General features: G+C 42.3%; 1 protein-coding gene across 1 annotated transcript in view; it reads left to right on the top strand.

Annotated features, from left to right (window-relative positions):
* cd44b (CD44 molecule (IN blood group) b) overlaps positions 1-16,707 on the top strand; it is a 31,647-nt gene extending 14,940 nt beyond the window's left edge. The window contains exons 2-8 of the mRNA XM_029696666.1: positions 449-620; positions 2,817-2,956; positions 5,701-5,799; positions 8,329-8,898; positions 12,033-12,122; positions 12,825-12,903; positions 13,047-16,707. Of these exons, the coding sequence (XP_029552526.1) occupies positions 449-620; positions 2,817-2,956; positions 5,701-5,799; positions 8,329-8,898; positions 12,033-12,122; positions 12,825-12,903; positions 13,047-13,260 (1,364 nt within the window). The 3' untranslated portion in view covers positions 13,261-16,707. The remainder of the gene's footprint in view (positions 1-448; positions 621-2,816; positions 2,957-5,700; positions 5,800-8,328; positions 8,899-12,032; positions 12,123-12,824; positions 12,904-13,046) is intronic.
* The last annotated feature ends 10,049 nt before the right edge of the window (positions 16,708-26,756 follow it).

The following is a 26,756-nucleotide window of genomic DNA, read 5'->3' as shown; positions in this document are numbered from 1 at the left end:
CTGGGAAATGAATTTGTTTCACCCATCTGTTTTATATGTCACCAGTTGATCTTGTGTCTAGTACGTTGTGTGAAACTGACCACCTGACCTGCCAAGAGCAAAGGGAAAATTGTGATGGAAACTTGATTGTGAATACCAACTTTATTGCAAATGCCAGTGGGAAATGCATTTGTTTGACCCATCTGTTTTATTTGTCACCAGTTGGTCTTGTGCCTAGTTAGGCGTGTGAAACTGACCACCTAACCTGACAAGAGCAATGCCCAGTTATTTTCAGACATATTGAAAAGTAACCTTTCTTTCACCTTGTGTTCTTTCAGTCTTTTGATGAAGTTGAAATATGATAGTTTTCAAATTCATAGTAACAAAATGGCCACCATGCAGTCACAGTGTCTCACAGGCGAATTTCCTCAAAACTAACCTCTCTCCCACCTTCTCCTCCTTCCCTCAGCTACAGTGAAATCGCGTAGCTGCAGCCATGCCGGAGTGTTCCACGTGGAAGGAGAAGCTCGCTACTCATTGACCTTGGACATGGCCAAGAAGCTGTGTGACAGCCTGGGTATCACCATTGCCAGCAGGGAACAGATCATCGAGGCCCATGCCAAAGGCCTAGAGACCTGCAGGTGAGGTCACACACCTGTTTTCATGACAACAGAGCCTCCGCTTAGGAACCACAGGACGTGCCTTATCAACGAGTAAACAACAGCTGATTCAAAGGAAAGAGATCAGCAAGATGTTTCCCTGAGACTAGTGGTCCTGTTCCAATATTCACACTAGCATACCACTTAGAATCAAGCTACGTATGTATCGGACATGTGTTTCTGGTATGCTAGTATGGCCATTGAAAAATACTTGTGAATCCATTCTGTAAGTGTTTAAAAAAAAATGTGGTAGGCTTATCACTCATTGAATGACGTTCTCTAAATCAAAAACATCTCTGCTGAAAAAAAAGCATAGACCAGCATATGATGGTAACTAGTGCTGGTTTTGCTGGTAATCAGCCTTCATTGTGATTTATTTTAACATTTCGGCCATACTTAGCAGCTAAAAGCTGAATTGCAGTACACTGCACATACAAATATCTCGAAACACTTTAAAAACAAAACAAACATAAAAAAAATATGAATGATGTGAGTATGCAGAAGGTCTGGACTACTAAGTTCTCAGTACGTTACTTCACGCCTCCAACAGATGGAGAGACAGTCAATAGCACAAGGTTTGAGCAGAGGGAGGTGCAGGTGGTCAACAGGAGGAGCTGAGCAGTTAGATCAGGCCGTCCAGGTGCAGGCAGGTAGCTCAAAGAGTCTCCCCGTCTGTCTTCTCTGTAGTGGTAGGACACTTGTAGAATGAGATGCAGTTTGTATTTTAGCTCCACATGCAGGATTCAGTCCACTCATAACTTCGGAGAAATACTCTTGAGCAATGAATTCCTCACTGCCAACTTGTCACTGCATTGTAGTCCCACTCTTGGATTGAGACCGTAGAAACATTGCAATGTAGGCCAATGTATTGAAATCAAAACAGCTTGTAGCTGGCATTATTTACTTGCCAACTTTCAAAAGCTGGTTTGCAATTAAATCTTGGGAAGAATGTTTTGTTTGTTTATCCAGACTAAATCTATATTCATTTGGCTATTCAAAAACAAAAAGAAAGTAAAATGATTAATACAAAAAACTTAAATATTTCCATATTTACAAAATATACAGGGGCTCTCTGCCTAGGCTAACAATAGAATGCCATGGCAACTGTACAACTTTTGCTGGTGAAGTTGATATGCTGATGACCAGTACTAGCTGGTAACCAGAAAAAAACAGCACCTAAGTGCCTAATTATTTAAGACAATATATTACTTATCATAAGGCCTGCAAGTCACATTATGCTGGCTTACAAAGTGATGTTTCATTCCTATTAGTATCCAGACAGAGTGGGGATATCCAACAATTGAAACTGTTCAGTATGAATGCCAGAGTTAGGAAGATGAATAATTGAGACTAACCAAAACATCTAAACTGGAAAACCATTTCAGTAACAGTGCAATCAATCCAACTAACAGACTGGATTTGTTCAGAAACATTTGTCATTTTTATTTGTGTAGCATACAATTGATGAATCAATCAATGTACATGCAAAAACACAGATATTGAATAAAAAATAAAACAAATCTAACTGCAATAGAGGATGCTGGGAAATATGATAATGATGGGTGTGGTTTTACCAGCTAGACCATGTTGGTCAGACAAGCTTGACCAACTAGACCATGCTTGACCAGCATGGACCAGCTTGGTCACCAGCATACCAGCATCACCAGCAAACCAGCATCACCAGCATACCAGCATGAGCTGGTCACCAGCATCACCAGCTTGACTAGCTAGTCGGACAGCCTTACCAGCTAGATCATGCTAGTCAGACCAGCACTGACCAGCATAGACCAACATGGACCTTTCGGTTTCGGGGGGGGGTTCTGCAGGGAAAACGGTAACGGTCAATAAATTGTATGATTACGGAGCCTTGTATGGTGTTCCTTATCTCAATTTAAACACTGCTAGCAGTATGGATTTATTGTGTCAATACAAATGATTGTTTAACTTAATTGACATTTAATCTCCTATTAAGATCAAGTACAAGGACACACCGAAAATAAAAAAGTATTGTGTTATCTTGCTTCACCTCTACTTTAACTACATACTTTTTTACCTATATTTGACATACATCTTGAGTATTGCTGATAATTCTGTGGAGTAAGCTACAAACATTCTAAAGCTAACAGCTAACATACTATAGCAATTGGATCTTAAATGCTATTTGCCATTTGATTCTAGATATGGTTGGATCAGCAACGGAAACACCACCATCCTCAGACAAAAGGCTCATGTTAACTGTGTCAACAACATGACTGGAGTCTTCTTCCATCAAGTCTCTCTGGAACAACCCTTTGATGCCTTCTGTTTCAATGCATCAGGTGAGTTTTTATTTTTTCATAGTTCATATTCACCAGGACCTGGCTTCCCAAAAGTATGTCAATGCTAAGTTAATTGTTAGAACCTTTGTAGGAGCATTGTTAATTCTCAGAGCTGTTTCTCAAAACTATTGTTACTTAAGTTGAACTTGAAAACACTCATTAATTACCAACTGTCTCAGACCACTTATAGAACAGTGCGTTATTAGATGCTTTTTTGCCCTTCGTTTTATTGTCGTATAAAGCTGGTCTTCTTTTTAAACAATCTTTATTAAGAGTTGTCATTATATTGCGAGGAACTGCAGTTTTATCCAAATTTTCTTTCTGTTTTGTCCTCCATTATGTGAGTGATTTATACACAGAAGATCTCCGCGAAACATAGAATCAAGATGTTTATCTGTGTCTGTGAATGCTGATAACTTCAGAACGAAGTTGACTCGGCCTACAAATACAAAGTTGCCAATGTTCTTTGCAATTGTTACAAATAAATGAAGGATAAAAATATGCTTCAAATTAAAACTGAGATGACTGCAATCAAAAAGTATATATTATAGGATACATAGTACATAGGCCTATATACACTGCTCAAAAAATAAAGGGAACACTTAAATAACACAATGTAACTCCAAGTCAATCACACTTCTGTGAAATCAACCACTTAGGAAGCAACACTGATTGACAATAAATTTCACATGCTGTTGTGCAAATGGAATAGACAACAGGTGGAAATTATAGGCAATTAGCAAGATACCCCCAATAAAGGAGTGGTTCAGCAGGTGGGGACCACAGACCACTTCTCAGTTCCTATGCTTCCTGGCTGATGTTTTGGTCACTTTTGAATGCTGGCGGTGCTTTCACTCTAGTGGTAGCATGAGACGGAGTCTACAACCCACACAAGTGGCTCAGGTAGTGCAGCTCATCCAGGATGGCACATCAATGCGAGCTGTGGCAAGAAGGTTTGCTGTGTCTGTCAGCGTAGTGTCCAGAGCATGGAGGCGCTACCAGGAGACAGGCCAGTACATCAGCAGACATGGAGGAGGCCGTAGGAGGGCAACAACCCAGCAGCAGGACCGCTACCTCCGCCTTTGTGCAAGGAGGAGCAGGAGAAGCACTGCCAGAGCCCTGCAAAATGACCTCCAGCAGGCCACAAATGTGCATGTGTCTGTTCAAACGGTCAGAAACAGACTCCATGAGGGTGGTATGAGGGCCCGACGTCCACAGGTGGGGGTTGGGCTTACAGCCCAACACCGTGCAGGACGTTTGGCATTTGCCAGAGAACACCAAGATTGGCAAATTCGCCACCGGCGCCCTGTGCTCTTCACAGATGAAAGCAGGTTCACACTGAGCACGTGACAGACGTAACAGAGTCTGGAGACTCCGTGGAGAACGTTCTGCTGCCTGCAACATCCTCCAGCATGACCGGTTTGGTGGTGGGTCAGTCATGGTGTGGGGTGGCATTTCTTTGGGGGGCCGCACAGCCCTCTATGTGCTCACCAGAGGTAGCCTGACTGCCATTAGGTACCGAGATGAGATCCTCAGACCCCTTGTGAGACCATATGCTGGTGCGGTTGGCCCTGGGTTCCTCCTAATGCAAGACAATGCTAGACCTCATGTGGCTGGAGTGTATCAGCAGTTCGTTCAAGAGGAAGGCATTGATGCTATGGACTGGCCTGCCCCTTCCCCAGACCTGAATCCAATTGAGCACATCTGGGACATCATGTCTCGCTCCATCCACCAACGCCACGTTGCACCACAGACTGTCCAGGAGTTGGCGGATGCTTTAGTCCAGGTCTAGGAGGAGATCCCTCAGGAGACCAACCGCCACCTCATCAGGAGCATGCTCGTCAGTAGTAGCAATGCTCATCAGGAGCATGCCCAGGCATTGTAGGGAGGTCATACAGGCACGTGGAGGCCACACACACTACTGAGCCTCAATTTGACTTGTTTTAAGGACATTACATCAAAGTTGGATCAGCCTGTAGTGTGGTTTTCCACTTTAATTTTGAGTGTGACTCCAAATCCAGACCTCCATGGGTTGATAAATTGGATTTCCATTGATTATTTTTGTGATTTCGTTGTCAGCACATTCAACTATGTAAAGACAAAAGTATTTAATAAGATTATTTATTTCATTCAGATCTAGGATGTGTTGTTTAAGTGTTCCCTTTATTTTTTTAGCAGTATATTTAACTCATATTAAAATCTATTTAATGTTCAACCGAGTTCTATTTTGCTAATTGTAGTCTATTGTCTGTAATTTTTCCTCAATATGTTTCATGGTGTGTAAAAACAAATGTGCGCAATGATGTCCCAAATCTGTGATTTAGTGCATTATTAAAGGTAAGCATTAGAAAAAGCAGCAATATTAGCAGCCATATAGGTGATAATATTTCTCTAGGAGCTGTTCCGTCGTCTGTATTGTGGAATAATTCCAATGCTATGGTAAGATTTGAATGGAGAAAGCTCATCCAAGATTATCTCTGCCTTTCTCCCGATCCTACCAGTATCGACACATGCTCCAACAACGCACTTAGTGAAAGTTCTCCCTATGTGGTGATTTGGGAAATGCATGTGTCGTCCGGAAACCGGGCCTAGTTTTGGCACAATGATCCCTTAAAACACACATAAATCTTAATGACTCTTGCCATCCTCGCCATTCTTAGCACTTGGACTATAACATATGCTGAAGATAATTACACATTTGCGCTTTGTTTCTCATCCCTGATCCCAACCTCTGTTTTTGACAGATTTGGCTGACAAGAACTGTGATGTGGCCATCAACCCTGATTCAACAGGACCAGAGAGTTTTCAGGTGACAGATGTAGACCTTGCTTCAGATGCTGCAGGTCAGTCCTGTCTTTTTCACCAGTCACATCATCAACACCACAATCAATAGAATCATAACCTTTTTCATCTCCTCTGTATTTCATACAGTATGCCATTCCGCAGCTACACTTTGATTTGATTTATTAGGATCCCCATTAGCCAATGCCGACAGCTATTGTCTTACTAGGGTCCGAGACATTACAATTTAACATGTAGTGTGTGTATATATCAGTTACTCATACTGTACATACACACAACAAGTTGGTCACATGGGGGAGAGGCATTGTGCCATGAGCTGTTGCTTTTTGAAACCAGGTTTGCTGTTCACTTGCACAATGGAAGGGAGATTGGAAGGGAGATTCTTATTTTTTATTTAAGCTTTATTTAACTAGGCAAGTCAGTTAAGAACAAATTCTTATTTACAATGACAGCCTAGGAACGCTGGGTTAACTGTTCAGGGGCAGGGGCAGAACAACAGATTTTTTATCTTGTCAGCTCAGGGATTTGATCTAGCAACCTTTCAGTTACTGGCCCAATGCTCTAACCACTAGGCTACCTGCCGCCCCAGATTCATGCACTCATGGCTCTGTATAATACTGTATGTTTCCTTGAATGTGGACCTGGGGACTTTGAATAGACCCCTGGTGGCATGGCTGGTGGGGTAAGTGTGTGTATCAGTGCTGTGTGTAAGTTGACTATGCAAACAATTTGGAATTTCCAACACAGTAATGTTTCTTATAAAAACAAGAAGTGACGCAGTCAGTCTTTCCTCAACTCTTAGCCAAGAGCGCCTGGCTTGCATAGTATTAATATTAGCCCTCTGATTACAATGAAAAGCTCGACGTGTCACTCTGTTCAGGGCCAGCTGCAGCTTAACTAGGTCTTTCTTTGCAGCACTTGACCATACGACTGGACAATAATCAAGATAAGATAAAACTAGAGCCTGCAGGACTTTGTGGAGTGTGGTACCTCTCCCCATCTTTACAACCATTGAATCTATATGTTTTGACCATGACAGTTTACAATCTAAGATAACACCAAGTAATTTAGTCTGCTCAACTTATTCAACAGCTACACCATTCATTACCAGATTCAGCTGAGGTCTAGAACTTAGGGAATGATTTAGAGATGCTCTTAGTTTTAGAGATGTTCAAGACCAGTTTATTATTGGCCACCCATTCCATAACAAACTGCAACTCTTTGTAAAGGTTTTCAGTGACTTCATTAGCTGTGGTTGCATTAGCTGTGGTTGCTGATGTGTACATGGTTGAATCATCAGCATACATGGACACACATGCATTGTTTAATGCCAGTGGCAGTTCATTGGTAGAAATAGAAAAGAGTAGAGAGCCTAGAGAACTGCCCTGTGGTACACCACACTTTACATGTTTGACATTAGAGACGATTCCATTAAAGAAAACCCTCTGAGTTCTATTAGATAGATAGCTCTGAATCCAAGATATGGCAGAGGTTGAAAAGCCATAACATATACATTTTCTCAACAACAGGTTATGGTCAATAATATCAAAGTATGCACTGCAATCTAACAGTACAACTCCCACAATCTTCTTATTATCAATTTCTTTCAACCAATCATTAGTCATTTGTGTCAGTGCAGTACATGTAGAGTGCCCTTCTCTATAAGCATGCTGAAAGTCTGCTGTTCATTTGTTTACAGAGAAATAGCATTGTATTTGGTCAAACACAATTTTTCCAACAGTTTGCTAAGAGCTGCCAGCAAGCTGATAGGTCTGCAGTTAGAATCAGTAAAGGCCGCTTTACCACTCTTTATTAGCGGAATGACTTTGGCTTCCCTCCAGGTCTGAGGACAAAGACTTTCCTCTAGGCTCAGATAAAAGATATGACAGATAAGAGTGGCTATAGAGTCAGCTACCATCCTCAGTAGCTTTCCATCTAAGTTGTCATTACTGATAGATAACAATCATTTTTCCTCTCCCACACTAACTTTACTAAATTCAAACTTGCAATGCTTTCGTTTGCCCACTTTGCCAATGAAGTAATCATTAAATTAATTGGCAACATCAACATCTGATTCATTGAAAGAAGGTCTTGAATTTGTCATTTTGCCCACTATCTAGTAGTAAGTAAGCCTTGGACACGTAAGCATGATCTAAGCCAGAACGGCCCATAGGGGCAGGAGCCTATGTCCTGATTCTGTAGCATATGGCAGCTTGATGTACAAGTATAGCCCCTGGACAGGGCCTACACTATCTTCCTCTAGAATTTTGACAGAAAGGATTTCCTCAGATATTCACTACTAGGATGTCCGAGAGAATGCCAAGAGTGTGCAAAGCTGTCATCAAGGCAACAGGTGGCTACTTTGAAGAATCTAAAATATGAAATATCTTTAGATTTGTTTAACACTTTTTTTGTTAGTACATGATTCCATATGTGTTACTTCATAATTTATGTCTTCACTATTATTCTGCAATGGAGAAAATAGTAAAAACAAAGTAAAACCCTTGAATGAGTCAGTGTGTCCAAACGTTTGACTGGTACTGAATATCTCTGGTCTGTTTTTCACAAAGGTGAGGCCACAGTGCATCCTAAGACAGAGGACGAGGTCACGGAGGAGAAGACAGACATTCAGACATTTCAGACAGCCCCAACAGTGGCGAAGGACCAGGACCAGAGAGAGCTTGAGGCCACAGAGACAGGCCCTGAGGATGGAGCCCAGCCTGAGGCCACCGTCAACCCCGAGCCTGACACCCAGGACACCACCTCCGCACCTGGGGAAAAGGGAGCAGAGAGCACCACTGAGGTAATGGAAGCAGTGGACACAGACCAGCCTGCACCCACTGAGGCCAGCCCAGTAAAGCCAACAGCATGGGGTGAGGGTGATTCTTCAGAGGGGGCAGCCAGAGAAAGCCCTGGCATAAAGGAAGAACAGGCTGAGGGGAATGAGACCCAGGAAGCCAGCCCCACTGAGCACCCTGGGGTGGTGGTCACTGAGATGGAAGAAACCACTGTGTCTGGGATGTTGCCTTCTGGCTCAGAGGAGGAGGGGGCCTCTTCTATGGCACCACCTGTTAAAGAGCCAGGAGAACCACAGGGCCGGGCCAGAGAGGATGATTTTCAGGAGGAGGTAGAGGTAGAAGGTAAGGAAAGACTGTTTGTAACATACATAATATTACAAGCAGAATGCTGTTTTTTGCTTTGTCGTTCAGTTTGGTATCTTGAAGAACATGATGACAATTTATTTCAATAAAATAGCACACTTTAAAATACAAATACATCTCAAGTAAATCATCTCTCATGTCAGAACAGTAAAACATAACATTTATAGAACTGTAACGGCCGTCGTCAGAATGAGACCAAGGTGCAGCGGAGGATGTGTTCATCTTAAATGATTTTAATGACCGAATGAACACTTGCAAAAGAAAACACGAAAATGACAGCCAAACAGTTCTGTCAGGAATAACAAAACACTAGACAGAAAACATTCACCCACAAACCCCAAAGGAAAAACAGGCTGCCTATGTATGACTCTCAATCAGCAACAACGATCTACACCTGTTCCTGATTGAGAGCCATACACAGTCGAAACAAAGGAAACCACCAACATAGAAAAAGAAACCTAGAACGCACACCCATGTCACACCCTGGCCTAACCAAAAATAGAGAACAAAAAACCCTCTCTATGGCCAGGGCGTTACAAGAACATTTTTGTCATAGGATGTTTGTCATAGAATTGCTGTGACAGGATGACAGCTCACCACCACAAAGCTTCCCCTGAGCCTAAAAAAAAATCTGTTTCAATACTCAAGTGCAGAATTTTCAAAAGGGTAGAATGTCCTTTTGTACATTAATGCTTTGCTTCTGGCAAAATGTTGAACCAGCAACCTTTGTCCAGTCAGTGTTATCACCTGTGAGAGAGCAGTGTGTTTGTGTGAATACCTTATGTTATTTTTAGTGCTACATTGATATTGGTTACTGCATTGTTGGGTTTGGAGCTAGCAAGAAAGGCATTTCACTGTACTTGTGCACGTGACATTAAAACTGAAATATTTATATACAGTAAGGTGTTCCTCTTTAGACACCTGGTGACACCCCAGAGAGAGATGGGCTGTGATTAGGAAGCCTAAACTAAAGACACACTCTATGCTTATTTCAAATAGCACGTTTAGCCTAATATAAATATATTTTGCCTACTTTTATTCCAACAAAACACCACCAACAAAAACATAGACAAATCTCCACGATGAAACCTTTAATACCTTTGACCTTAATTAATCTATATAAGAAAAAAATATCCTAAAAGTTGTACAAGACTTTTACAGATGTATCAACTAAACATCTTCAGTTCTACTGGACAGAACAGTTGTGTCATTAATCAACGCCATGTAAGAACTGGTCTAGCCAGAATCACTAAAACACATCACTATAATATCACTTCTCTTCTCTGTCCATACTGTACTTCTCTACTGTTTCCAAGGCGACTCAAACATTTAGTGCTTTGGTGATTCATTTAATCATATGAATCTCTAAATATACTGCACATCTGCATGTTCGTCATTCTCCTCAAAACTTCTGTCAAGATGCATTATCATGTAATCTCTAATACAGTCTTCTCTGACTTTCCTCTGCAGCTGAGATGTTAAAAGTTGATATTAAAAAAGTGAAGAGCATAACTAACACCATATTTACCTGTTGAAACTGAATTACTTTTTGACATTTAGAACTATTCCTAACATTTTATTGGAAGTGCTGCCTCTGAGAACTTAGAGAAGGATTCTTGTAACAGATGGCCGACCACCCACACACAACGAAGTTTGGTCCGACTCTGGGAAGTTAGAGAACTAACCTCGCCCCCTGGTGTTGGGGTGTGAAAATGATTGTGGATTAAAACTCAGAACTCTCACTTCAATTTCCACTGTTGTTTGTAGCTCACTATGTTTTGGCATTTAGTGTTATATAAGACATATGGTAATAGTTCTAAAAGCTATAACCCACTTTATAGAAACATTTTAAAGTGCAAGGAATCATTTGCATTTACATAGTCAGCTCTGGTTGCTGAAATAAGAAGCTAAAATGAAAATGGTAAAGCTGTGTTTTGATTACACTCAGATTCATGAAAACATATTCCATAGAGACTTGAAAGTTTGTCTTTCTGTGCGTGTCCTCTGAGGAGTTTGTTTGAAGAGGGCTCCCCCTGAGGTGACCAGATAAGGGAGAGGGAGAAAGAGAGAAGCACTGCTACACTACTGACAGTGCCACAGAATGACTTCCTCAAATTCTCAATGCTTTACGTGACCTCTCTCTGCATAAATGGTTTAATGTAAACTATTTATGGTACTGCTGTGTACCACTGAGCTATACATTCATCCTGAATAGTGAAACCCAGGTTGGGTTATAAAATAACATCTGCTGCCTCACTAGCTTTTATTATGTATCACATTATGGTTGGATTCTTATTATTGCATTTTTTTTCTGTATTTTGAGACATTTTCTAAGTGGTAGAGAGGAAGACAGTAGGAAGGGTGGACATGAGGGTTGATCCGGTAGAGGACATAGGTCTATTTCTATGGGGAATAGCTCCCCATTCAACCAAATCATGCAGTACCTTTCCACCAGAGCCCTGTGTGAAGAATAGGGGGACATTGATTTACCCTATGAGTGAGAATCGCAGATCAAAAATCACAACCTGTTCTGTGACTGGTTAAAGTTATGGGCAGTTAATTACATTGCTCTCTTTATAGCACCTGGCACAATCTCACTTACTCATCAATAATTCATAAATCATGTTATAATATTCCATGAACAGATTCACGCAGGTGACCAAATTACTCAAGATTTTACTTCTGGGTGACAAATCACTTTTCAATTAAATGTTGGCATTCACTCTCAGGTTCCAACTCTGCCCCAAAGGAACAGTTCTGTGTTCCTTAGTATTTTTTAAACATTTTAGTCATTTAGCAGACGCTCTTATCCAGAGGGACTTACAGTAGTGAATGCATACATTTCATACATTTTTTTTCTCTGTACTGGTCCCCCGTGGGAATCGAACCCACAACCCTGGCGTTGCAAACACCATGCTCTACCAACTGAGCCACACGAGTATGTTCTGTGCATTCCACAGCTAATAAATCAGCCCTGTAGTAGCACATGATTCCTGGTCATCAAATGACTATATTCATCACATGATTACTCAATTTGGCATCTATGTGTAAACCATGTGTGAGGTGTTAGAGATGTTTGTTTAACACTGTCTCTCCCTGTTATCCCCATAAAGCCTCCATGCAGCCCATTCCTAATGGGAAGATGAATCCAGGTATGGGAGCAGACCCTACTCCAGCTGGGCAGGAGATCAGTAGCACGTCCAGTAAGTTGCCCACTACCCCTAATAACGCTACTACATGGATGGGCACGTGGCCCACCGCCCACCTTTTGAAGGCCCTCGTATTGTTTTACTCCGTCGGGGTCTCAACTTCCAGTTGCAAGTTTGAATAGTAGACTACACAAGGTGCAATTTCGAAATGTGCGTTGTGCATCAGCAGTTTTCCTCTTGTTATGTCAGTCACTGACAGTCCCTTAATTAGCCCATGTCAGCTAACATTAGTTTAGGGGCCAGCAATCTAAACTTGTAGTTATCAAGGTCGGATTACCGCCTGGGGGGCCCCCATTGATTTTGTTAGTCATTCTCACTCAGATATCATGTTAAAAACAGCTCACTTTCCACTCCACCCATGGTAAAATGAGTAATGGGGGGTTGGCGGATGGGGGTTGGCGGCAGCGGCACAACTGCGGCCCCTCATGATGAGGTCAGATCTTTTGTGACCTCCCCTCCATCAAAGTTGCCTATTCCTGCTCTACTAGTAGTAATAATACTATTATTGTACATGACATTATTGATCCGTGTAATAATGTTAATGTCATTTTAATGGATTATATGGTTTAATGGATTAATAATGGAGAAAATAATGACATTTATATAGCGCTTTTCAAATCACATTGTATAAGGGTACACATTAAGAGGCATTCGCTACACGTCATTCAACTTTTATCATTATGTTCCTCTGTGCAGATTGGCTGATCATTGTGGGAGTGCTTGTGGCACTGGTTGCTATTCTCCTCGCGTGTGTTGTTGTGGTCAAGTATAAGAGGTAGGTCTCACTTCACCAGGCCGAATTCTGGTCGAAAATGAATGAAGACTGTGTGCATTGATCTCTCTCTCTCTCCCTCTCTCGATCTGTTAGCTGGTAACAGCAACCTAATGTGTACACTGTTCCCTCTCTCTGTCTGTTAGCTGGTGCGGTCAGCAGCAGACCCTGATGATCACCAACAAGGATGGGAATGAGGGTAACGGTGCGGCGGCGTCAGTGGCTAGCTCCCGCGCCCAGGAGAGAGAGCAGGAGATGGTGACCCTGATGAATAAAGAGAAGATCCAGGAAAACGGAAACACTGAGGAGTTCACCGCCATCACACTGGAGGAGTCCCCAGAGAAAGAACAGATGGCGTGAGAGAGTAGAGGAGGAGGAGAATGAGAGGGAGAGTGAGTGAAACAGAGAGTGAGAGAGAGAGAGTGAGTGAGTGAGTGAGTGAGTAAGTGAGTGAGTGAGTGAGTGAGTGAGTGAGTGAGTGAGTGAGTGAGTGCGAGTGAGCGAGAGAGAGAGAGAGAGAGAGAAGAATAGCTATGGGGTCATGACACTGGGGCAGGACTAGAGAGAGGCTGGCTGGGATGGAGATGGACACTTTGGCCTGGTACCAAGCAGACGGACACGCTGAACATACCAGCTGGGGTTGGGGTGGTTGCTTTGTAAATGGAAGGGGTGGGTAATGCTGTATTGATTCTGTTTGTTGTTTTATTCTGGTGAGCATGGCTGGTTTGCCCCAGCTACTTGTTACTAAGGTACAACATCTGAAACTGGACCGACCCTTTCCCTGTCTGTCAGATGGCTAGATAGTCCATTAAAACCAAGAGGAGCAAAATGATGCTTTATAGCCTCCTATGTCACGGTGGTTAGAATGGGATAGTTTCCAGACCCAGGGTTTGGACTGAATTTTCAACAGCAGGGTTGTCAACCCAGGCTTCTGGAAAGACACAGAGATACACACCTGTTGATATTCACCCCTGCCTTTCAATCAGGGTCTAATCTAAATCTGAGAAAATCATACTGGCTTCTCTAGCCAATAGGTAACATTAATTCATAATTTGAGTGCCAGGTTGAAATGAACCCTGCAGACCCTGGATAACTGGAGGTTGACAATGACAACCCTGCTCTAAAGCCTGATGTATGCTGGGCTCTAAGTGGAGATGTTGAAGGTGTGTGTGTGTGTGTGTGTGTGTGTGTGTGTGTGTGTGTGTGTGTGTGTGTGTGTGTGTGTGTGTGTGTGTGTGTGTGTGTGTGTGTGTGGGGAGAGATAAAGTGGGTTCATAAAGTCACAGGGATATGGGTGGGAGTTTTAAAGGTGGGGGATGGGGGTGGGCTTGGATGCCCTCCAAGTTCAATAGGAGATTCAGGTTTGAAGGACATTGTTGATACTGTGTCACTCAAAGCTTTTGAGGCATTGGGTTGGAAAATAGACACACGCACCCGCACACTCACAGAAATGTGAAAACTAAACAGATGTGGGTGGATAATTTGGCTCGATGTTCATGGGATTCATATTGTTTCTGATGATGGGTAAATGTGTGATGTTGTGGCCCACTGATGTCGTTTCTTTTGATATTAACCTTGTGTATATTTCACTTGTTTCCTGTGGATTGGGGTTTTATTTTGTTTTTACAAGAAAACACAATATTACTATTTAAATTTGTGCAGTTTGGATATTATTATTATTTTTTGCTTCTGTAAATAATGTATGCGTGTTTTCCAAATGGCTTAGAAATAGTGGTCAATCATGTTTTTGGCATGCACATGCCCTTTAATGATTAAAGAAAAGCTGCCATATTTGAGTTATTTAATCAAATGCAGAATTTAAGGTGTTCAGTTGTGATAGAGCATTTGCAGTAGAGTGGATATTGTATGAATCAACTTCATGTACAGTATTCAAGACTGTGCATTTTAAATACCTTTATTATGATGTCAATTAACATGGTCTGTATACATGATTAAGTCATGTTGGATAGCACACAGGATTGTTTGGAATATCAATAGCTTTCGGAGAGTAGTAGCAATGCTCAGATTTGGATGTTGGGGTTCACATGTATTGTACCATATAATTCACTTCATACTATATTGACAGAAGCGTGCAGTCTACAATGACCTAGCATTGTGTAGTAATGCATTTAACTGTGATGAATATCATCCAATGACACCTAACAGATAGAGCCCTCGGAGTGCTGGAGCACATGCCCTTTTGCCCTCCTATGAAAAATGTGTCCTTTTGATTGGTGGTGTTTTTAAAAACTAGTTTATTTTCACACCTGTAACTTTAAATGCAATGAATTTCGTATAAAAGTAGTTAATTTCTCATGAACTCATTAATCTCGAAAAAAAAAGTCCTCTGCCACCGCAACAGTGCGTTGCTGCGCTTGTCCTCGTCACATGCACACGCTTCCAACCTGTTCTAATATTATATTACAATATGTAATATGCATAAATATTTGCAGTGCACAAACTTAACATGATAAACAGGAATTACATTTATGCTAAATGGTGACCCAAAATAACTATCTGAAAGCCAAGCTTCCAATAAGCCATGCCTCCAATCTGATAGGTTGCCACCTCCACAATATATTATTCAAAAGTTTTATAATTGAACCCCTCCATCACAAAAAGGTTCCGGCTTGAACCTTTAACACAAGAGTTCCTTGAAGACCCTTTTCAACTGGAAAGGTTCTGCCAGTGTGGCAACCCAAATGGTTCTTCCAGGCACCTTTACTTCTAAGAGTGTACATTAGCGATGATCAGCTGATATAGCCTACCCACCCCAGGAGTGGTTATAGGCTAGCAAAGAAGTAGTGATTCTTTCTAACTCCCTTTCTGGGTTTTATTGTAAAATGAAAAAAATGTATCTGGCTACAGGAGCAGTAGAAATGTATGAATGGAATTAAGGTTGATTTTTTTATTTGACTTTGAACCCCTGCTCCATCAAAGGTCTGTGCATTGCCCAGGCACCCAATAACAATTGTTAACTGCTAACATAACAACCAATCTACAACCCTGAGGAGTGACTGCCTCCCTCACTGACTAAACTATTACAAATGACCAGGACACACAGATATTACAGTAATGGGCAGTACAGTAGAACTCCAAGAACAGCTCTGGATTGTAATTCTCTGGGTTCCTTTGTAACAAAGGAGCAGGGGCCATCTTGTTTCTGTGGCTTTCCCTTTTATGTGCACCAGATAGAGGGATCAAATCAAATCAAATGTTATTCGTCACATGCCTTGTAAACCACAGGTGTATATGAACAGTGAAATGATTACTTACGGGCCCTTCCCAACAAAGCAGTGAAAACATATTAGAAATAATAGAAAAATAGAAAAATAATAACATGAAAATGCACAATTAGTAACAATAACTTGTGTGATTGTGTGTGGGATGGAGGGTAATGAATGCATGTGTCTCTGGCCAGGAGCTCTGTGTCTCCATACTGATCCAGGTCTCAAAGTGCCCATTGCTCCACACATCTAAGTGATTACATATTCATCTTTATGCTGAATCTTTCTTTCGTAGGCAAATCACTTCTATGTGTGGTTGTGTGTGGGTATTGTGACAGTGCATTTGTCATGCCTTTTCAGTAAGAGGCAACCGATTTGAATCACTCCTTGTGTCCCAAGTTTTTTGAGGGCTTTGTGCCTCCATTTTCGTTGTTTGATTTTGTTGCTTTCATGTGATTCACTTTGAGAAAAATTTGCTAATAATTTAGCGTAGGAGTGTATAATGATGAATTAACAAAACTTTGTTAATGATAAAGATTTGTAAAGTCATGGATGAAATAAATGTGTATAGAGGAAATAATTGATTGTGATGTTCATTCAGTGAAAAAGGGTGAGAGAGGGAGAAAGGGAGAGAGAAAGAAATAGAGGGAATGGAGAGAAAAGGTCTGGAGCGCTGCTCGGCAGCAGGAGGAAGTATGGTTGCCATGACATCCATGTCATGATGCAAGAGTATGTTTAACCCAGGCAAGATAGAGAGACAACAAGACAAAGACAGCCATTTTGAAAGCTGGAAAGGGCATGTTCTTGTACGTGTCTGTGAGTTTGTGATTTAATCGTGAAAGGTTAAACCAGTCTCATATGGCTACCCCTTAAGCTAAGCAATCCAATATTCTAAAATAGGTAAGCTAAGTATTTTTGGTGACAATACAACACAACAAATTGTGAAAGTCTACACAACCCTTGCACAATTTAAAATTAAATCTTCAAAGGGATTACATTTGATTTCCTTTATTAAAGTCCCCAGCTACATTAAATGCAGCCTCGGGATATGCGGTCTCCAGTTTGCACATAGTCCAGTGTAGTGGCGGCTTGGGTGTGGGGGGATATACACGTCAGAGACGATGACCGAAGAAAATTCTCTTGGGAGGTAATGCGGTTGGCATTTGATGATGAGGTATTCCAGATCAGGAGATCAAAGGACTTGAGTTCCTGTACGGTACCACAATCACAACATGAGTTGTTAATCAAGAAACAAACCCCTCCTCCTTTCATTTTCCCAGGGAGTTCTTTCTTCCTGTCTGCACGATGGCCAGAGAACCCTGCTGTCTGAGTGGACGGGGACAATACAGTGGCTTGCAAAAGTATTCATCCTCCTTCGCATTTTTTTTTTTTTTTTGCTTTACAATCTGTAATTAAAATAGATTTTTTGGGGGTTTGTATAATTTGATTTACACAACATGCCTACCACTTTGAAGATGCAAAATATGTTTTATTGTGAAACAAACAAGAAATAAGACAAAAAAACTGAAAACTTGAGCGTGCAAAACTATTCACCCCCCAAGGTCAATACTTTTTAGAGCCATCTTTTACAGCAATTACAGCTGCAAGTCTCTTGGGGTATTTCTCTATACATTTTCTTAGGGCTAGGCGTCCCGCTAGCGACAACTTCCGGTGAAACTGGAAAGCGTCCCGCTAGGACAACTTCCGGTGAAACTGGAAGGCGCGCAATTCCAATAAATAATCATAATAATTATGGATAATAAACATTTATGTACGTACAAGTGTCTTATATCGGCTGAAAGCTTAAATTCTTATTAATCTAACTGCACTGTCCGATTTACATCAGCCATTACAGCGAAAGCATGCCATGCGATTGTTTGAGGACGGCGCCCAACATTAAAATATTTTTCCACTGGCACAGGTTTCATAATTCACAAATAGCGATTAAATATTCACCTACTTTTTGAAAATCTTCCTCTGATTTGTCATCCAAAGGGTCCCAGCTATAACATGTAGTGGCGTTTTGTTAGATAAAATCTTTCTTTATATCTCAAAAAGTCAGTTTAGTTGGAAAACGATATTAGATATTAGTTAATCGGAAAACGATATTAGCATGTGCGTCTTCCCTTCATCGCACGCGCCTATACAAATTTCCAATAGCGTGTCCTTGCACTAAAACTCATTATTCTTACTCGTTTTGGAAGAAACAAGCCTGAGGCCTTGAACATTGAGTGCTGACACCCAGTGGAAGCCATAGGAATTGCATACTGGGAGCTAGATTTAATTATTTCCCTATAATTTCTATTTGTAAGAGCATGGGCTCTCTCAAAAAAAAGATTCTGGTTGGTTTTTCTTTGGATTTTCTCCTACCATATCTATTGTGTTATAGTCTTCTACATTATATTAACATTTCTACTAACTTCAAAGTGTCTTCTTTCCAATGGTACCAATTATATGCATATCCTGGCTTCAGGGCTTGAGCAGTTTACTTTGGGCACATCAGTCAGGTGGAAATTGAGAAAAAAGGACCCCAGCCTGAAAAAGGGGAAACATTTAAATGTCTTGGAATGGCCAAGTCAAAGCCCATATATCAATCCAGTTGAGAATTGAGAATTTTTGGTATGACTTAAAGATAGCTGTATACCAGCGGAACCCATCCAACTTGAATGTGCTGGAGCTGTTTTGCCTTAACTTCTATGGGCTAGGTGAGACACCTGCGGGACACAGCCAGTGAAATATCAGGGCGGCAAATTCAAAAACAACAAAATGTCATAATTCAACTTTCTCAAACATACGACTATTGTAGAAAAAGCCCATGGAGTTGGTGGAATAATCCTTTAATTCATTGCCACTTACTCAGCTGGGCCAGGGGCGCTTTAATTAGGTCAGGTGGAAATGTCCGACAGATCTCCACTCCATAAAAGGAGGAAATCACCATCGCCTGATTGCGCTGCTTTCTCTTCCTTCACTCTGTCAAATCCAGAAGTTCTGTGCGTCCATGAATCCACGTAAGTCCACCGACTCTGTTAACCTTTCATCTGAACTTTCATCTGAACTATCTGTTGCGATCGGGAGTGTGGGCCATCAGTTGTTGTTGGAGTTATTATTGTGGAGCGTGGCTTGGAGCGCACGCTTCAAACATTTTGTGTAATGTGAATGGTCAATGATAGGCCAAATATGTAATTGGTATGGTTAATATGTAATGAAATTCCGTGTACAGATGAAGACACTTGAAAGGGTGAAATAAGAAAGTAATTGTTTGTTGAACTGATCGGCTCTGATATCCAACTAATGGTGTTTATAGATTGAATAACCGATCACTGTTTGTATTATTCTTTCATGATTTATGATAAATAGTTACGAGCCTAAATTACTCACCGATGATTCCTATTGACTTATTAATTAACTGGATTGTTGAATTCCCTAAATGATGTTAACAATGAATGATTGTTATGATTAGATCTTTGTGATGATGGATTTGATTGGATACACGTTATTCTGTTTCCTTTGTTATGCAGCACAGACTACTCAGTAAATATACCACTTTATGGTTAAAGGAATTCCTGCCTCAGTCTCATCCATTTCTCTGTCACCTGACCCGTGACCACCTGTTCACCCTCACTGTCAGTCATCCTACCTGTCCAGCTACCCACACAGATTCCACTAATCTTTCAACTATTTTACACCATTTTAAAGATACACTTCTCGTTAATCTAACCACATTGTCCGATTTCAAAAAGGCTTTACAGCGAAAGCAAAACATTAGATTATGTTAGGAGAGTACATAGACAAAAATAATCACACTGCCATTTTCCAAGCAAGGACATGTGTCAATAAAACCCAAAACACAGCGAAATGAAGCACTAACCTTTGACGATCTTTATCAGATGACACTCCTAGGACATTATGTTACACAATACATGTATGTTTTGTTCGATAAAGTTCATATTTATATCCAAAAACAGCATTTTACATTGGCGCGTGACGTTCAGAAAATATTTTGCCTCCAATACTCCCAGTGAATCAGCACAACAATTTACAAAAATACTCATCATAAACGTTGATACAATATTAAACTGTTATTCAAAGAATTATAGATGAACATCTCCTTTATGCAACCGCTGTGACAGATTTCAAAAAAGCTTCACGGGGAAAGCACACTTTGCAATAATCTGAGTACTGCGCTCAGAAAAATACACCAGGCAATACAGATACCTGCCATTTTGGAGTCATCTAAAATCATAAATAGCATTAGAAATATTCACTTACCATTGTGCTGTACTTCGCTCCGTGGGTAATATTACATTTCATTACATTACAACGGAAAGATTTGAATAGTGTAATGTTAGCTAGCTAGCTACATAGTTGTCTTTGCTGTCTTTGTATCAAGGATAAAGGTGTAGTTTTGAGAAACTAACAAGGTTAGCTAGCCAGCTGTATTCATATTTGTATTCCGTTTTCCAAACGGCGTCAACACCACAACACCACAGCCACTGCTAGCTAGCCAACTTTACCAACTAGCAGTACTGTAGAAACTAAATACATTACAACGGAACGTTTTGATTAGTGTAATGTTAGCTAGCTACATAGTTGTCTTTGTATCAAAGATAAAGGTAAATGCAGCCTCTGCTAGCTAGCCAACTCTACCAGCTAGCAGTACTGTATCATTTTTAGTCAATAAGATTTTTGCAACGTAAGCTTAACTTTCTGAACTTTCGAGATGTGTAGTCCACTTGTGTAGCTAGCAGGACTGACTTTGTGTTAGCTAGCCAACGTTTAATTACTTCTGCGTTATGAAAGGAACTAGACACGGACACGAATGATCCATTGGTAGTTTGTTGTAACCAAGTATTGGTGCTAACCGTGTGTTATTGGATGCTAGCATGCTAGTTAGCTACGGCGTCATAGGATACGGTGCACTGGGTGGGTTTCACGGAAGAATACGGTACCAAGTTATCTAGCTGAATAAACTAAGTTTGAGCCTATTCCTGTAAACATTGAACCACTGTAGTTTACATCAATTATCATTTCTAAAGTGGAAGTTGGAAAAGTTATATTTGAGTGTTTCAGTGAATGGTTAGTGAGGGAGGCCCTGCTCTCTTGCTTCCCCAGTTGTTTTCCCTTTGCATTAGCATAGCCTCTCCTGTAGCCTGTCAACTATGTGTCTGTCTATCCCTGTTCTCTCCTCTCTGCACAGGCCACACAAACGCTTCACACCTCATGGCCGCTGCCACTCTAACCTGGTGGTCCCAGCGCGCATGACCCACGTGGAGTTCCAGGTCTCCGGCAGCCTCTGGAACTGCCGGTCTGCGGCCAACAAGGCAGAGTTCATCTCAGCCTATGCTACCCTCCAGTCCATCGACTTCTTGGCACTGACGGAAACATGGATTACCACAGAAAACACTGCTACTCCTACTGCTCTCTCCTCGTCTGACCACGTGTTCTCGCATACCCGAGAGCATCTGTTCAGCGGGGTGGTGGCACTGGAATCCTCATCTCTCCCAAGTGGACATTCTCTCTTTCTCCCCTGACCCATCTGTCTATCTCCTCCTTTGAATGCCATGCTGTCACAGTCACTAGCCCATTCAAGCTTAACTTGTTGGGGCTAGGGGGCAGTATTTACACGGCCGGATAAAAAACATACCCGATTTAATCTGGTTACTAATCCTACTCAGTAACTAGAATATGCATATACTTATTATATATGGATAGAAAACACCCTAAAGTTTCTAAAACTGTTTGAATGGTGTCTGTGAGTATAACAGAACTCCTATGGCAGGCAAAAACCTGAAAGATTCCTTTACAGGAAGTGGCCTGTCTGACAAGGTGTTGTTGTTCTTGCTTCTGTTTATTGAAGAGTCAGGATCTTAGCTGTAACGTGACAATTCCTAGGGCTCCAATAGGCTCTCAGAGCCTGGGAAAAACCTGAACGATGACAAGGCAGCCTCAGGCTGAAACACATTATCGCCTTTTCCAAGTGGCCCATCAGAGGACAATGGAATTAGGCGCGTGCCCGATTGGACCCCGTGCAGTATTTTCCTTCGGCTGTTTAGCTAATTGCAGATTCCCGGTCGGAATATTATCGCTTTTTTACGAGAATAATGGCATAAAAATTGATTTTAAACAGCGGTTGACATGCTTCGAAGTACGGTAATGGAATATTTAGACATTTTTTGTCACGTTATGCGCCATGCGCCCGACCGTGATTTACCATTCTGATAGTGTCTAGAACGCACGAACAAAACGTCGCTGATGGAACATAACTATGGATTATTTGGGACCAAACCTACATTTGTAATTGAAGTAGAAGTCCTGGGAGTGCATTCTGACGAAGAACAGGAAAGGTAAGACCATTTTTCTTATAGGAAATGTGATTTTGGTGAAGGCTAAACTGGGTGGGTGTCTAAATAGCTAGCCCGTGATGCCGGGCTATCTACACAGAATATTGCAAAATGTGCTTCATCCGAAAAGCTATTTTAAAATCGGACAAATCGAGTGCATAGAGGAGTAATGTATCTATAATTCTTAAAATAATTGTTATGTTTTTTGTGAACGTTTATCGTGAGTAATTTAGTAAATTGTTAGTAAATTCCCCGGAAGTTTGCGGGGGGTATGCTTTTTCTGAACGTCACATGCTAATATAAAAAGCTGTTTTTTGATATAAATATGAACTTGATTGAACAGACATGCATGTATTGTATAACATAATGTCCTAGGTGTGTCATCTGATGAAGATCATCAAAGGTTAGTGCTGCATTTAGCTGTCTTCTGGGTTTTTGTGACATTATATGCTAGCTTGAAAAATGGGTGTCTGATTATTTCTGGCTGGGTACTCTGCTGACATAATCTAATGTTTTGCTTTCGTTGTAAAGCCTTTTTGAAATCGGACAGTGTGGTTAGATTAACGAGAGTCTTGTCTTTAAATGCTGTAAAATAGTCATATGTTTGAGAAATTGAAGTAATAGCATTTCAAACGTTTTGAAAATCGCACCACAGGATTACACTGGCTGTTACGTAGGTGGGACGAATTCGTCCCGCCGGTCCCATAGAGGTTAACATCCTTATCATTTATCACCCTCCAGGTTCCCTTGGAGAGTTCATCAATGAGCTTGACGCCTTGATAAGTTCCTTTCCTGAGGAAATTCTGGGTGACTTTAACCTCCCTACGTCTACCTTTGACTCATTTCTCTCTGCCTCCTTCTTTCCACTCCTCTCCTCTTTTGACCTCACCCTCTCCCCATCCCCCCCTACTCACAAGGCAGGCAATACACTTGACCTCATCTTTACTAGATGCTGTTCTTCTACTAATCTCACTGCACCTCCCCTCCAAGTCTCCGACCACTACCTTCTATCCTTTTCCCTCTCGCTCTCCTCGAACACTACTCACTCTGCCCCTACTCAGATGGTATTGCGCCGTCGCAACCTTCGCTCTCTCTCTCTCCTGCTACTCTCTCCTCTTCCATCCTATCATCTCTTCCCTCTGCTCAATCCTTCTCCAACCAATCTCCTGATTCTGCCTCCTCAACCCTCCTCTCCTCCCTTTCTGCATCCTTTGACTCTCTATGTCCCCTATCCCCCCGGCCGGCTCGGTCCTCCCCTCCTGCTCCGTGGCTCAACGACTCTTTGCGAGCTCACAGAACAGGGCTCCGGGCAGCCGAGCGGAAATGGAGGAAAACTAGCCTCCCTGCGGACCTGGCATCTTTTCACTCCCTCCTCTCCACATTTTCTTCCTCTGTTTCTGCTGCTAAAGCCACTTTCAACCACTCTAAATTCCAAGCATCTGCCCCTAACCCTAGGAAGCTCTTTGCCACCTTCTCCTCCCTCCTGAATACTCCTCCCCCTCCTTCCTCTCTGCGGATGACTTTGTCAACCATTTTGAAAAGAAGGTTGACGACATCCGATCCTCGTTTGTTAAGTCAAACGACACCGCTGGTCCTGCTCACATTGCCCTACCCTATGCTTTGACCTCTTTCTCCCCTCTCTCTCCAGATGAAATCTTGCGACTTGTGACGGCCGGCCGCCCAACAACCTGCCCACTTGACCCTATCCCTTCCTCTCTTCTCCAGACCATTTCCGGAGACCTTCTCCCTTACCTCACCTCGCTCATCAACTCATCCTTGACCGCTGGCTACGTCCCTTCCGTCTTCAAGAGAGCGAGAGTTGCACCCCTTCTCAAAAAACCTACACTCGATCCCTCCGATGTCAACAACTACAGACCAGTATCCCTTCTTTCTTTTCTCTCAAACTCTTGAGCGTGCCGTCCTTGGCCAGCTCTCTTGATATCTCTCTCAGAATGACCTTCTTGATCCAAATCAGTCAGGTTTCAAGACTGGTCATTCAACTGAGACTGCTCTTCTCTGTGTCACAGAGGCTCTCCGCACTGCTAAAGCTAACTCTCTCTCCTCTGCTCTCATCCTTCTAGACCTATCTGCTGCCTTTGATACTGTGAACCATCAGATCCTCCTCTCCACCCTCTCCGAGTTGGGCATGTCCGGCGCGGCTCACTCTTGGATTGCGTCCTACCTGACAGGTCGCTTCTACCAGGTGGCGTGGCGAAAATCCATTTCCGCACCACGTGCTCTCACCACTGGTGTCCCCCAGGGCTCAGTTCTAGGCCCTCTCCTATTCTCGCTATACACCAAGTCACTTGGCTCTGTCATATCCTAACATGGTCTCTTCTATCATTGCTACGCAGACGACACACAATTCATCTTCTCCTTTCCCCCTTCTGATAACCAGGTGGCGAATCACATCTCTGCATGTCTGGAAGACATATCAGTATGGATGACTGATCACCACCTCAAGCTGAACCTCGGCAAGACGGAGCTGCTCTTCCTCCCGGGGAAGGACTGCCCGTTCCATGATCTCACAATCATGGTTGACAACTCCATTGTGTCCTCCTCCCAGAGTGCTAAGAGCCTTGGCGTGACCCTGGACAACACCCTGTCATTATCCGCTAACATCAAGGCGGTGACCCGATCCTGTAGGTTCATGCTCTACAACATTCGCAGAGTACGACCCTGCCTTACACAGGATGCGGCGCAGGTCCTAATCCAGGCACTTGTCATCTCCCGTCTGGATTACTGCAACTCGCTGTTGGCGGAGCTCCCTGCCTGTGCCATTAAACCCCACAACTCACCCAGAACGCCGCAGCCCGTCTGGTGTTCAACCTTCCCAAGTTCTCTCACGTCACCCCGCTCCTCCGCACACTCCACTGGCTTCCAGTTGAAGCTCGCATCTGCTACAAGACCATGGTGCTTGCCTACGGAGCTGTGAGGGGAACGGCACCTCCGTACCTTCAGGCTCTGATCAGTCCCTACACCCAAAGAAGGGCACTGCGTTCATCCACCTCTGGCATGCTCGCCTCCCTACCTCTGCGGAAGCACAGTTCCCACTCAGCCCAGTCAAAACTGTTCGCTGCTCTTGCACCCCAATGGTGGAACAAGCTCCCTCACGACGCCAGGACAGCGGAGTCAATCACCACCTTCCGGAGACACCTGAAACCCCACCTTTTTAAGGAATACCTGGGATAGGATAAAGTAATCCTTCTAACTCTCCCCCCCACCCTCCCCCCCCAAAAAAGATATAGATGTACTATTGTAAGTGGTTGTTCCACTGGATATTATAAGGTGAATGCAACAATTTGTAAGTCCCTCTGGATAAGAGCGTCTGCTAAATGACGTAAATGTAAATGTAAATGTAATGATCTTCTTCAGAAGGCACTTCCAGGAATCCCAGGTCCACAATAAATGTTGTTTTGTTTGATAAAGTCCATAATTTATGTCCAAATAACTCCTTGTTGTTTGCACGTTCAGTAAGCTACTTCAAATGTAGGAATTTCATGACAAAAATGTATATTTACGTTCGTTGAAACATGTCAAACGTTGTAAAACATCAATCTTTAGGGCCTTTTTAACATAAAACTTCAGTAATATTCCAACCGGATGATTCCAATGTCTTGAAAAACGTTATGGAACACAGCTACCTCCTCACGTGACCGGGCGTAATTGTGGCCTGTCATTCTCTCATCAGACTCCAGGAGGTCTTGTTCGCTCTCTGTTGACTGCAAAAGCCTAAAACACCTTCTAAAGACTGTTGACATCTAGTGGAAGCCTTAGGAAGTGCAAATTGAACCCTAAGTCACTGTATACTGAATAGGCCCAGTCTTGAAAAACTACAATCCACTTCCTGGTTGGATTATTTCTCAGGTTTTTGCCTGTCATATGAGTTCTGTTATACTCACAGACACAAATGAAACAGTTTTAGAAATTTCAGAGATTTTCTATGCAAATCTACTAATAATATGCATGTTCTAGTTTCTGAGCCAGAGTAGTAATCTGTTTAAATTGGGTACGTTTTTCATCCGGCCGTGAAAATACTGCCCCCTAGCCCAGACAGGTTAAAGAATGGGCAAAATTCCCAGTGACTAAGTAGCCCTCTTCAGGCTAGTTAAACCACTCTAGTGTTGCTTTAGCAGTATGCTTAGGGTCACTGTCCTGCTGGAAGGTAAACCTCCGTCCCAGTCTCAAATCCTTGGAAGGTTTCCCTCAAGAATTTCCCTGTATTTAGCTCCATCCATCATTCCTTCAATTCTGATCAGTTTCCCAGTCCCTGCCAATGAAAAACATC

This window comes from Salmo trutta, chromosome 17, assembly GCF_901001165.1.
Source record: "Salmo trutta chromosome 17, fSalTru1.1, whole genome shotgun sequence".
NCBI classification, from domain to species: domain Eukaryota; kingdom Metazoa; phylum Chordata; class Actinopteri; order Salmoniformes; family Salmonidae; genus Salmo; species Salmo trutta.
This window is presented reverse-complemented; position numbering and strand designations above follow the sequence as displayed.